The sequence below is a fragment of the Narcine bancroftii genome, chromosome 5 (genome assembly GCF_036971445.1).
Source record: "Narcine bancroftii isolate sNarBan1 chromosome 5, sNarBan1.hap1, whole genome shotgun sequence".
NCBI lineage: Eukaryota > Metazoa > Chordata > Chondrichthyes > Torpediniformes > Narcinidae > Narcine > Narcine bancroftii.
This window is the reverse complement of record NC_091473.1, coordinates 91,345,261-91,359,362: the sequence shown is the minus strand read 5'-3', so window position 1 is coordinate 91,359,362 and position 14,102 is coordinate 91,345,261. Positions and strand designations below refer to the sequence as shown.

Here is a 14,102-nt window from a genome sequence, read left to right as displayed (position 1 = left end):
CACACTGTCTTCAATTTGAAACAGGCCCAAACACTGTGCAATTGCCAAATCCTGAACTTTCATTCAGACTGGTCTGTGCAATAGGTTAGGCTCACTCATAGCTGTCCTATTGCAGGAGTGTCACAGGATATTAAAACCAGTCCTATTGCCTCTAGTATCCTGACGCTTGTAAAGCAAGTTTTCCCCTATCTAGCAGCATCTACTGGTGGTTCTCTGGAAGTGCAATTTTTCTCCAATGCCATAGGACTATACACTGTACTGACAGAACATACCACTTTTACTGAATCAAGGGCTGGACAATTACACTGAGATATATAGCCCGACGTAACATTATGATTCAGAGGTGGGATATAGCCGCGAAACAGCCTATTTTGCTTGCGGACAATGTTTTCTACTGTGATGATGCTCACCAGTGTCATATAGTGGACATTGCATATCAATTTTGCAATGAGACAGTCAAAGCATTGGTGCCAGTGTTCAATGAATTAGCTTACTTTTAAATTTCTTGGCAATATGTTTAAACCAGTGACAATTGCAATTATGTAACATCTGATGAAGCACCACCTTTGAAAAATGATCATCAACGGGACAAGTATTGGCAATCTTTTTCAATAACTTATAAGCTCCTGGCTCTTGAGCTGAGTGTACCAGCAGTATTCCTCACACTTTGAAGGGTGGTGGTATTACTCTTAACATTTAGAGATCACTCTGATTATGTTTTCAGAACGTATCCAGACTTAATTTAACAACATACAATATATAATCTAGTCATCTAGAGGTTTGATTTAAAATGTCAAAAATAAATATAAATTTGATTTTTATTGCAGTTTTGGCTAAATTCAAGAGTATTCCACAGAAATATAAAGAAAACATACCCACGTACACAAATTACCCAGTGCCATAACATTATTTAAAAAAAATTGTAGGTGGAGGGATTGTACTTGAATCTTTGCAGCTCTCATTCGGTTTTGATGTGGCAATTTCAGTCCATGTCTTGTGATATTCGTCAAAAGCAATCATTTTAATTCTGCAATGAAACAATTATTCATTTCTTTGCAAGAGCTAACACATACATGTTAAAATGACACACATATTCCAAAAGGTAATGGTGAATGTAAAAATCTAGCTTGCTATTTTTTAAACAATTGATCAAAAGAGAATGATTATAAAACTTCTGTTAAAACTAACAGGAGATTCAAAAGGATCAATCAGAAACTAGAAACAAGGATAGAGAAGACAAAAATAGGAGCAGCAGTAGGCAATTTAGGATTCTGACCTTGTTCCTCTGTTAGTTTTGATCATGGTTAATCCATTTTCTCTACAAAATATTCTCACTCTCTTCCCCTGTCCCTTGATGTCTTTTGTGCCTGGAAATTTATCCAACTCCTTAAATGTATTCAGCAATTTGGCCTCTATAGCCTTTTATGGTAACAATTCCACAGGCTCACCAAGTCAAGTTTATTGTCATCTGATTGTACAACTACAACCTGACAAAACAGCGTTCAGTCCTCAGTGCAAAAATATGCAGACATACATCCAGACATAACACATACAGACAAATAGTACATATGAACGACCAGTATTATATCTATAAATATAAATAAATAAATTTTGTTTTGTACAAATGAGAGTTTCAGATAGTTAGTGTGAGCCGTTCCTTTGGTCATTCAGCATTCTCACTGCCCATGGGAAGAAGCTGTTCCTCAACCTGGTGGTGCTGGCTCTGATACTCCTGCATCTCTTCCCCAAAGGGAGCAGCTGAAAGATGCTGTGTGCAGGGTAGAAGGGATCCTCAATGATTTTGCAGGCATGCCCTCTTGGACAATTATCCCAGTAGATCACATTGATATGGGGGGGGTGGGGGGGGGGGGGAGAGAAAGAGGGATACTCCAGTGATCCTCTCTGCCACTTTTAAGGTCCTATGAATTGAGCTCTGATCTATTTCTCTGCAGAAACCATACCACACTGATGCAGCCAGCCAGGAAGTTCTCGACAGAGTTCCTATACAAGGTTGACATAATGGTGGCCAGTAGCCTTGCCCACTTCAGTCTTCTCAGGAAGTCCAGTTGTTGCTGTGGCTACCTGACGAGTGAGGAAATATTGGGTGTCCATGATAGGTCACTAGTTAAGTGAACTCCAAGGATCTTGGTGCTCTCCACACTCTCCACTACAAAGTTGCTGATATGTAGTGGAGGGTGGTCATTTCTGGTCTTCCTGAAGTCCATGATCATCTACTTCATCTTGTTCACTTTGAGACTCGGGTTGTTACTCTTGCACCATTTCACGAGATTTTCCACCTCTTCTCTGTAGTGCGACTCACTACAGAGAAGTGTTGATGAGGCCAAGGATTGTCGTGTCATCTGCAAACTTGATGACACTGTTGCAGCTGGATCTGGCGATGCAGTTGTGGGCCAGTAGTGTGAACAGGAGTGGGCTGAGCACACAGCCCTAAGGAGTACCAGTGCTCAGAGTGATGGCGCTCGATATTCTGCTACCAACTTGGATAGACTGTGGTCTTTCTGTTAGGAAGTCTAGGATCCAGTTACAGAGAGGGGTGTTGAATCCCAGTGAGGACAGCTTCTCCACCAGCCTTTGGGAAATTATAGCATTAAACGCCGAGCTGAAGTCAATGAATAGCATCCTGGTGTATGAGGCATCATTCTCCAGGTGAACCAGGACGGAGTGAAGTGACAAGGTTATAGCTTTGTCTGCGGAATGGTTTCTTCTATAGGCAAACTGAAATGGATCCAGCGTCCCTAGGAGGTGTGCCTTGATAAGTTCCATCACCAGACGCTTGAAGCATTTTATAATGGAGGAGATCAATGCCAGAGGGCGGTACTCATTGAGGCCTGTTATTGTCACCCTCTTGGATACCAGGATGATGATATCTGTATTGAACTCTGCGGGAACAATGGACTGCTGCAATGAGGTGTTGAAGATGTCCTTGAAGACATTTGTCAATTGGTCTGTGGAGTCCTTCAGTACCTGACCAGGTATGTTGTCTAGCCTTGTGTGGGTTCACCTTTGATAGGATTCTCCTCACCTCGGCTATATAGGGAGCTTTCTTTGGCATCATCCTGTTCTTCTCATTAAACTGTACATAGAAGCTGTTCAGTCTGTCTGGAAGAGAGGCGTAATTGTCCTTAATTCTCAAGGTTGACTTGTGATCCATAATAGTTTTGACCACTCTCTAAGTGAAGAAATTTCTTTTTACTTCAATCCTACATTCTTTATCCAGAAGCCACAAAAACATTCCCTCTCCATTCACTCTGTCAATCCCCTTCAGAATTATGTATAATTTATTGAGACCACTCCTTCTTCTAAAGTCTAGAACATATAGTCTTGCCAAAGGATCCTGATGAAGGGTTATGGCCTGACATGTTTACAATTCTTTTTCTCCCACTGATGCTGGTCGATTTGCTGAGTTCCTCCAGAAAACTAATTGGTGTTCGAGATTCCAGTATCTGCAGTCTCTCCAACATTCTACTGGTTTCCTTAACTTCTTGCTGCACCTGTATGCTTGCCTTCAGTGATTCCTTTGTGAATTTACAATTTGTTCATCTGGGTTCTTTAGGATCATTAGTTGCATTGTAAAAAGCTATTTTTTACACTATGCTTTTGATACTGAGTTGAAGGTTTCAATGGAGAGAAATGCAACCAAAGGTACAGTTGGAGCTGTGTCTTGGAGGTGTCTTGATGAAGACAATAGGAAAAGTGGCTTTGGGAAAGCACTTCAGTGCATGAGGTCATTATAATTGAATACAAGGTTTCCACAAAGAATCCAAAAAAAGTCAAAGTGCATGAAGTCATAGCTGAGAGTGCACTCAGGGATCCACAGCTAGTGGGACAGAGAGAATGCATAAAGAGATCTGAGAAATCAAACATTCTAATTGTTTGTGGCTCTACATGAAGCTCAGCAGTGTTGCAGATGCATAATTTTTAAAAGAGATATGGTTCTGGAAGAAAAGGCTCAAATATAATTTGGACAAAACCCCACAGCCTGATCATCCCTACAAGCATGGTCTAAACCTCATGATCTGTACACATGAGCAGTTTCACATTTCACTTTTTTTAAAATCCTGTGTGAGCAGAGGAACTTTAATTTTAACGTTTAAAACAAAAGTAGATAGCACAAAAGAATGCCGATCATTAAGGAGTAAGCCAAATGCTGTAACAATATAATTTAGGATGTTGGGAAATGGGTTCTGCTCACTCATGTTGAGAAGAAATACAAGCCTGGTAGATATTTCAAGAATAGAAAATCAATGTTTAGAATCCCCCCCCCCCCCCCCCCCCCCCTCCTCACCCACCTTTGTCTCCACCCCCACTGTCTTTCTCTTTACTGGTGAAATAATAGTGAAACATATGATTTTGAATTCCAACCATATCTGATCTGGCTTCCAACCAACTACAGCAAAATTGGCTTTCCTGATAATATTAATGCCATCTGCATATTGTGTTTATGTTTACACATTTCCAAGGTCTTGTAGCCGCTCTCCAGGCAGAGGTCTGACATGAAATGACCTAATGCTTTCACTGCCACAGCTCAACAAATGGCTTTCCAATGGCCTTGAGGATCCCCATGTTCAACCCAGGGAGGTGTAGCAGTTTATCTCTTGGATTGTAAGGTTTTGGCTCTGCACCACAATGGCTAAGCTGGTTGCTGCCATTGATTGGCAAGATGTGTTTGACAAGGTGCCTAAATTCTGAGACCTATTTCAACATTTCAGAGCAAGTATCCATGCAAACTATTTTTATAATCCCATGTGCGTGGAAAATGTTAGATCTCTGCTATAAGTTTCACCCTCTATTCTTTACCCATTTGCACAGCTTGTCAGCACATTCTCCATTTTCTAAGCTGCATCTATTGATTTCATCCCTTTCCTAGTTCAGCATCAACAGAGAAACAAAACATTTCCAGCTGAGTTTCTCAATGCAGCTCATATATATGTTAAATAAAAAATATGGTCTCAACACATTAACTACCTTACTCAGAATTCTATTTCCTCTCTCCACCACAAAAAACTCTAACAACTCCTCAAACAAGTAGTTGTTTCTTCATACACCTCAGCCACATTGTCTTTCAGGTTTTAATCACAAATCTCAGTTTTGAGTTTAATAAAAACATGCTGTTGAATTTCATCCTTTGCTTATTGAGATGCACCAAATTTTAGGCATTAGTACTTTCTGCAAGGCTCTCACCATCTCAAGGGAGCCACAGGATTTGAACTTTTTGAGTCCTACAAGCTAGGACATTTTGCACCCTTGTTTCAAATTGTGTTGATAATTAATTCCAATATTTTGCACAGTTTGCTGTTGCCTGTAAGAGGTTTGACTCCATTCTGTAATATTAGCATCACATTGTTCTGATTTCATTTCTTGGTATTACATGTTTTCATAGATAGCTTCATATTTTCTTGGTGTTAAAAATCATGTTGCTTTTTCAGAATTAGCCCTTGTTGGGTTCTATTTTCATTCTTGCTTTTGATGTTTAAAAACTGAAAAATACGGTTTAACATTAGAAATACGAGCTTATCCAAAATGGGTGGTGAAGAGAGGGATTAATGAGGGAACAAATCTCTTCTGTAGAGAAAGATCTTCAGTAAACTTAAAGGTCAAGAGGTTTTGACAGGGTGGAAATGCAAAGTGAGGAACTATTTGGTGATTGTGAGCAAATATACCATGTGTTGCCATTTCAAACAATGTATTACATTCACAGAAAATCTGTGTGACTTGAATTCTGAACACTTATAGCTTATATCTGGTTCTATTGATCTACTCACTTTTGCCGTTTGCTGAAAGCTTGGTTTTGAAAGTGAGCCACAGGAAAACATTCAATTGCAAAGTTAATTCCAGCTGTTGAGGATCAAAAGGAAACTTTGAGAAAGTCCACCATCCATACAAAAGAAAACATTGTCACCTTTTATTTCCCATTTCCCCAAATTTCCACCTTGCTGTCCCAGTGGCATTGCCTGACTACCAAATTTGACCAATGATCAAATGGCAGGTAGCAAAGCATGCCTTTTTTGTGAACTAAATGCTCTCTAGAGTTTTCAGAGAAGCCACATTTGACCTTGGCTTCTCCAATGAGCAAAGTATTTGCAGGGTCAGGATTTCCAAACCTGTTTTCACTAAAACATGGTATCATGCAGCAAAACCAGTGACCACCCATTTCAATTTCCCATCCCATGACATGTCTGTCCACAGTCTCAATGCATGGCAGGATTGAGACCACCCACAAATTGGAGGAACAACACCTCATCTTCCAACTGGGCACCCTCCAACTGGATGGCATTAATATCAACCTCTATCTTTCATTAAAACCCCCTCCCCTCCCCTCCCCACTTCTTCCCCCTTCCTCCAGCTCTGTCTCTCTCCCTTTTCTCTGTCTCCTTTCACACCAACATGATAAATTCTTACTTAGTCCCTTATCCTACCCGGTTATCACCTTTTTTGTTGATCTAGGTTCTTCCCCCAGCCAGCATTGTCTGAATTCTGAGACTTCAAACTTCTGGCTCATTCTTCTTATTCCTTGAAGAAGGGCTCAGGTCCAATATATATTTGCTTTTTTTGTTTGGTGAAAATACCAGCTGAGTTTCTCCAGGATTTCTGTGTTTTTACTACAATCACAGAGTCTGCAGACTTAAGTGTTTCATTCTGGGAAATACATTGGGGTCATTAACATTTCAACTCAATCAAGACCATATGCATTTATTAATGAGAAAACTTATGAAAGTCCAATTGAAGTTAATTTTAAACCAATGCACTAATTGGTCATCTCAGAGTATAAAGCAAGACGCAAATAATAACTATCAATAGCAGAAGCGCAACTTTTAATTTAGCTTGCAACAACTGTTTTATTCCACAAGCAATCAGTTTTCATTAATGCTCTCACCCATTCCTGCTGCATTCAGTAGTTCACATAAAGGGGGAATTCAGAGGAATAGCCACCATGGTGCAGACATCTCACACGTGGCCACACTCATATTTCCAGTAATCTCTTCCTTGGAGATGCCCATAATGCAAGAAGGAGGTTTGTTGTCCTAGAGCAGGGGTGTCAAACTCAAATTAACGGAGGGCCAAAATTAAAAACTTGGACTAAGTCGAGGGCCGAACTAAATATTTATTGAAAATTTTCAACAACATCTGCATGTTTTCTCTTCTTTCAACATATGTAATGTTAAACTTTTTCTTATTAAAATAAATGTTTAATAATAGTTTTGGATAAACTCTTTCCAGAAGCATTAGCAAATGAGAAATAAAATATTCAATCAATAATATTTCTCTATAGAGGATTTGTCAAATGTTGCTAGTGTGCTGTCGAATAGTAAAATCTGAGGGCTATTGAGAATGTGGGAGAATAACATGATTCCTGAAACAATCCAATGGGTGACTGATTGTGGGCATGAACTCTAGCAGGGTTATTTGCCATGCCCTTTTTCCATCCTTTGATTTACACACTTTTCAAGTTTTATGCCTAATGAGCTTGTATCCAGGTGCAGGACCATTTTTAACCAGGAATATATTGATCACTGTGACATGAAACTATTGGAAGATCGTTTTATCCTGAGATTAAAGTTCATAATCCTTACTCAGGCCTGTGTGCGGGAGGGCGGGGTTTGCGGGCAATCGGGTTGGACAATGACAGTGCGGGGGCATCGGCTCTCGCTGCAGGGCGGCATCTCGGCGGATCAGTGGCCCCGTCACCGTGAGTCGCGGGTCAGCCTGCGGCAGGGAGGGGGAGTGGGCAACGGTCCTGGCGAGGTCAGGCCCGAGGCCTCCGGTTCCGGGTGCTGGGAAGCGGCCTTGGCTTCCCCTGACACCATCCATGCTGCGCTGCGGTGGTGGGGGGCAGGCGGGGGGACACGACAGTGCGGGGACATCGGCTCTCACTGCAGGGCGGCATCTCAGCAGATCAGCGGCCCCGTCACCGTGAGTCGCGGGTTGGCCTGCGGTAGGGAGGGGGAGTGGGCAACGGTCCTGGCGAGGTCAGGCCCGAGGCCTCCGGTTCCGGGCGCTGGGAAGCGGCCTTGGCTTCCCCTGACACCGGCCAGGCCCCAAAACCAGAGTCCACGGTGAGACCCTGCAATGTAAACAGAGGAGGTGGGGGCAATTAGCAGGCTGACGCCAATGCATTTTGGGATTTGTTGTATTACTGTGCATGTGCTATACTGGCGCGGGGGCCAGCGGGCCACCTCTAATACATTTTTGAAATGATCTTGCGGGCCAAATATAATTATATCGCGGGCCAGGGTTTGACATGTGTGTCCTAGAGTGACACAAGAGCATCCCCACATGGGTTGTCCCCTGGCTGTGAGAAGGCTTCTCCTTTCACCCTTGAATCTGGTCCACAAAAACCTCTTATCCAAGATGGCTTCGCCTCAGATTCCTGTTCAAGGGCAAGTGAAAAAGCAGTCTGGGAATGAAGTGCTGCCAGAAGATGCTGTTGGTTGGGAAAAGGAGGGGGGTGGGGCAGTGGGGGAGGGAAATAAATTAATGTTTGTGTTATGATTGAATCTGTGCAACAGGTGACCTCAAGGAGGATTGGCAGACAATGGTGCAATGATCACTCTACCAGTAAAACCCATAGCTGACCCAGTTGACAGACCCTGCAGAAGAGAGACTAGCTCTGGCACATTACATCCCTTCTTTTGCAAGCAAAAGATCAGCATCTCTATGCTCAAGCAGAAATTTGCCAACGTGCATTTTCTCTCCATTCCTGGAGTAAAGCTAGTTGTCCACATACAACATCCACGAGGCCCATGAGCACCCTGCTCACAAATGGCATCTCACTGCTCAATGGGAAAAGCAAACGGTTCAAGAGTGGCGTCTCAATGCTCGATGAGGCACGAGACGGTTCGCTGGTGTTATTTTTCTGTTCTTTCACATCGCTCCTGTATGATTGACACCAAAATTCTTCTGTTCCTTCATAACTTCACGCTTCTCATAACAGACCCAACTTCTGGCTGGATCAGGATGAGACCGCCTAGAAGGAGCAATACTGTATGGTTTCTAGGTCTCTAAAGCAGGCGTCACTCAGAACAGAGGTCACTGTGTGACAGCATAGTATGCAGGTCTTGCAAAGATATACACATCATCTCCAAGGAAGAGGTCTCCTGGCTCCTATATGGGCATACCTCTACCACCATGACGCAGCTTCACCACATATTAATTATGCCCCTGCTGATTAAATCAAAAGGGGACATATAATTATGTAATATTAATGAGTATACCTGGTAGATCCTGAGTGGCCTCAGCAAGTGAGTGGTTATACACGTAATAGTGATTAAATATGTAACTTGCCCCAAAACAGATGACCTTCTTGCTATCTGAAAGGAGGACAGAGGCTGAATGATATTTTTCCAGTATCACTCCTTTGGATGCTTAACTTCGATGCAGAGAGGTAAGGTATAGAATGTTAATGATGAAGTGAGGCTGGAAGGTGGTGTGGAAGAGGATGGGATATGTGTTCAGCATGAATGTTGCAATAGTTTTTACATGTGTATGTATGTGACATACATATAATACAACAGCACTTTAGTGCTATGCAATCAACTTTGATACAACATGAAATGGTGATTTTTTTTAAAAAACCACTTATCCTTGGTACAGAGAATTGCTCTGCTGGAGGAGAAAATACAGGTCTTCATTTCAAAGCTCTTCCAACAGGTCCTGACAGGTCTCAACATTCTCTGGTGTACTGCCCTCCTTCCTGGCAGGTACTTCATGCACCATGACTTCTCAGTCATTGTCTGAAAATCCCATAGCCCTCTATTCTCTCACTATCTCTTCTATGGCACTTTGTAGCTGTTATCTGGCTTCTGAAGAGTGTGCCTTAAAGAAGTGACAGTTTGGTCGTTGCTCAGCAAAATGTCTGTAGCTACGTTGAATTCAGCCTGGTCCTATCAGGAACCTAGCAGGACATTATTTTCTCATTCTGTTTAAAAGTCACGTCAACACTGTATCAAACATCTTTTTAACCAATTTCATTATATCCAAAGGATCTGAAACAGTGTTGGCAAAACAAGATGAAATGATGTTTTGACACATCAAAATAGATGAAATCCAATTTCTAGGCAACAGCATCTCTCCCAAATGATAATCTTAAAGAAGAATACCAATTGTCATATAGGCCAGCAGAGAGATGTCAAATCCATTCTCCCAGTTTGGAGATATAGGTCAGGAGTGAGAAATATGATAAATATTCTCTCTCAAATTCATCACTCTGGGCCAAATATAGAGAATCAATCCAGCTGATGTAGGTCATACCAGGCTTCACGCACAAAAAAAGTTCCTTGGATCTTTAATGAGATTCTTTGTTTCAATTCAGAAATAGTCATTCTTCCCTCAGCCTCACTGCCATGATTATGAGAGGCATAAATAGAACGGACAGCCAGCACCAGTTTCCCAGGGCAGGAACAGCGAATATCAGAGGACACATGTACAAAGTTAAGGGAGTGAAGTTGAGGAGAGATATCAGGGATAATTTAAAAAAAAAATACAGAGAGTTATGGATGCCTGGAATGCTTTGCCAGGGATGGTGGTGGAAGCTGAAACATTAGGGGCACATGGATGAAAGAAAAATAGAAGGTTACGGGGTAATGTAGGGTTTAGTATTTATTTTAAAAGGAATATTTGGGTCGGCACAACATTGAGGGCCAAAGGGCCTGTACTGTGCTGTTCTATGTACTTTCAAAGATTTATAAACCTTATACAGCCAAATAATTATAAATAGAAGTAAAACATGAAAGATTGCAGAAACTGTGATTGAAGTAAAACCATAAAGGTGGAGAAACTCAGCTGATCAAACAGTGTACTTTATGTAGCAAAGAAAAATGGAGCTCTTCATCAAGGACAACTTCTTCAGTGTAGGCATCCCTCGAAGAGATTTGACAGAGTTTTACAATGATAGACAGGTGTGGTAGGAAAAGAGAACCATGGCTGACGAAACAGGTGAGGCAGCTAGTCAAGAGGAAGGAGGAAACAGACATTAGATATAGGAAGCAGGAAACAAGAAGGGCTCATGAGAAGTATATGGTAGCCAGGAAGAAGCTTATGAAAGGACTTAGGAGAGCTTGAAGGGGGCATGAGAAGGCCTTGGCATGTAGGATTAAAGAGAACCCCAAGGCATTGTATGTGAAGAACAGAAGGATGATGAGAAAGAAAGTGGAGCTGCATAAGGATAAAGAATTCAACATGTGCCTGGAGGCAGATGAGGTCCTAAATGAATACTTTGCTTCAGATTCACAAACGAAAAGGACCTTAATCAGGGTGAGGTTGGAAAAGAACAGCCTTGAGTGTTGAACGATGTTGAGATTAAGGAATTGTTGGATCGTCTTAAAAACATTGAGATTGATAAGTCCCCGGAGCCAGATGCAATGTGCCCCAGGATGCTGTGGGCATTGGCTATGATCTTTGAGTCCTCTTTGGCCACAGGGGAGGTGCCATAGGATTGGAGAGAGGCCAATGTAGTCTCCTTGGGGACCACATAATCCTGTAAATTATAGACGTCAGTGGTGCGCAAACTATTGGAGAGGATTCTTAAGGACAGGATTTATGAACATTTGAAGTAGTACAGACTACTCAAGAATCATCAGCATGGCTGTGTGAAGAGAAGGTCGTACCTCACAAGCCTAATGGAATTTTTTGAGGGGCTAATAAAAGAAATTGATGAGTGTAGGGCAGTAGATGTGATCTATATGGATTTTAGTAAGGCATTTAAGAAGGTCCCCCATGAGAGATTCATTCAGAAAGTCATAACGTATGGGATCCATGAAACCTTGGCTGTGTGGATAAAAAATGGTCTTGCATGCAGAAAGCAGAGAGTTGTAGTGGAAGAAAAGTTTTCTGCCTGGAGGTCAGGGACTAGTGGAGTTTTGCAAGGATCTGTTCTGGGCCCCCTGCTCTTTATGATCCTTATAAATGACCTAGATGAAGAGGTGAAAGGATGGGTTAGTAAGTTTAAAGGTGATACGAAGGTTGGAAGGGTTGTGGGTGGTGATGTAAGTTGTCGTAGGTTACAAATGGATATAGTCAGGATGTAGAGTTGGATGGAAAGGTGGCAGATGGAGTTCAATCTGGATAAGTGTGAGGTGATGCATTTTGGAAGGACAAACCAGAAGGCTGAGTACAGGGTTAATGGTCAGTTACTTAGGAGTATGATAAACAGAGGGACCTGGAGGTCCAATTCTATACATCCCTCAGATTACTGTGCAGGTTAATAGGATAGTTAAGAAGGCCTATGGGATGTAAGGCTTCATTAAGAGTTAAGGGGTCTTGTTTGCAACTCTTCATGTCTCTGATGAGACCACACTTGGGAGTATTGTGTTCAGTTCTGGTCATCTCATTATAGGAAGGACGTGGAAGCTCTGGAGAGGGTGCAGAGGAGATTTACCAGGATGTTGCCTGGATTGGAAAATAAGTATTGAGGCATGGTTAGCAGAGCTAGGATTATTTTTTAGAGTTGTGGGTGTTCGGAATGGCTTGCCATGAAGGCTGAAACATTAGGGGTATTTAAGAAACTCAAAGGCACATGGATGAAAGAAAAACAGACGGTTACGGGGTAGGGAGGGTTCAGTATTTTTTTCAAAAAAGGAATATATGGGTCGACACAACACCGAGGGTCGACACAACACCGAGGGGTCAAAGGGGCAGTACTGTGCTGTAGTGTTTTATGTTCTAAAATAGAAAAAATCAGCAGACTTTTGAATCAAAAACACAAAGCTGGAGAAATTCAGTTGGTGATAGAGAGTACTTTAATTATAAACTGCGTATTTTCTATCAAACAAACATTTTAGTGACTTTCAACTCCAAAGATCTTACTTGCTTTGAGCTGCTTGCTGGCTGTGACACATTTGAAAACCATTTCTCGATATTGTTGTGGATTCTCCCTTAACATCCTGGCAGCCTCCACATTGACCGGATTTTCCAGTATTGGGTTGGACAACATCACCTAATTGGAAGTTACAGCACAACTTGGCTTAATAAGGCTTCCCATAATTAAGAGTTTCAGAAAGAATCTGTCAAACTAATTAAAATAACAAGAGAATTAATTTATCCTGCTCCAATCCTCATCTTGTCACCTTGAAAATTGAGCTTTCAACCCAATCTACGTTTAAAAAGATAAAATTCTTAATTCTTTGACAGACATTATAGCTTTGGCTTTGTATTTAATGGCTGTCACAAAATATTACCTCTGAATCCAGGAGAGAAAACAACTAAATTAGCCTCATTGTCTTCAACCTGAAAAAGAAAGGAGGCAATTCATTCACAAATCCCATTCCCAATCACTTCCAGTGATCCCTTCTGTAAATGCGCAGACATGAATGTTGCTTGAAGATAGAATTTGGCAATAATAGGAAAATTATGCAGGGTTAGGAATGTGAAGAAGTTATCAACACAGGCACAGTTCTTTGGCAACTGCAATCATACCACAGAAATGGTTACTCATATCAGAGAAAAGGAAAGACCTTGGGAGAAGAATGAGACAGGAAAGTAGAGGAGAAAGAAAATGAGATATACCCAATTATTTGTTATATTGTGGTGAAGCACATAATTGTAGCAGTGAACCAGCCCCGCTTGTCACGCACAGTCAGCAGGGCAGCCGCAGCAAAGATGGCATCACGAGACCTTCTCTTCAGTTCAGACTGGAAGAGCACGTTCGCGCTTGTGTCAGCGTGACGCAAGCTCCGAAACGCGAGGGGCAGTCCAGAGATAGAGACAGGGCAGGGCGGAATTCAAAGTAAAGAAGTTGTGTTATTCGAGCCTTTAGCCTGTTAGCCTTTTCGCTGCGCTTACGCACAACTCGCCACACTGATGAGTTTCCATGTCCTGAAGACTCGACACAATAGACCCGGCAGCCGTAGGTGCCGTCGTGTTGAAGCTGCCAACATTCTGGACGAACAGGCCCCTCACTTGGTTTGGCCAAGCAGAGGCCCAGTTCCAGATCAATCAGATAACCTTCTATTCGATTAAATATTTATGAATCGATGACCTCATCCAGGTGCCACCAGAGAAAGGTAAATACATGGCTCTTAAAACTTTCTCATCAGCACATACGGACTTTCATGGTGCGAGAGGGCCACCAATTTCCTTTATTTGGA

The 14,102-nt window shown here is 42.0% G+C and overlaps 1 protein-coding gene across 7 annotated transcripts in view; it reads right to left on the bottom strand.

The window, feature by feature from the left end:
• Positions 1-800: 800 nt before the first annotated feature.
• LOC138763707 (ubiquitin-conjugating enzyme E2 U-like) overlaps positions 801-14,102 on the bottom strand; it is a 63,598-nt gene continuing 50,296 nt past the window's right edge. For 4 of the 7 annotated variants that reach the window (XM_069938333.1, XM_069938335.1, XM_069938336.1 and 1 more), the window contains exons 6-8: positions 12,823-12,952; positions 5,784-5,856; positions 801-1,027 (exon numbers count right to left, since the gene is read on the bottom strand). In XM_069938333.1, the coding sequence (XP_069794434.1) occupies positions 907-1,027; positions 5,784-5,856; positions 12,823-12,952 (324 nt within the window). In that variant the 3' untranslated portion in view covers positions 801-906. Of the gene's footprint in view, positions 1,028-5,783; positions 5,857-6,947; positions 7,044-12,822; positions 12,953-13,193; positions 13,243-14,102 lie in introns of those variants that run through there. The other 3 variants (XR_011357737.1, XM_069938337.1, XM_069938338.1) reach the window with 3 other exon arrangements.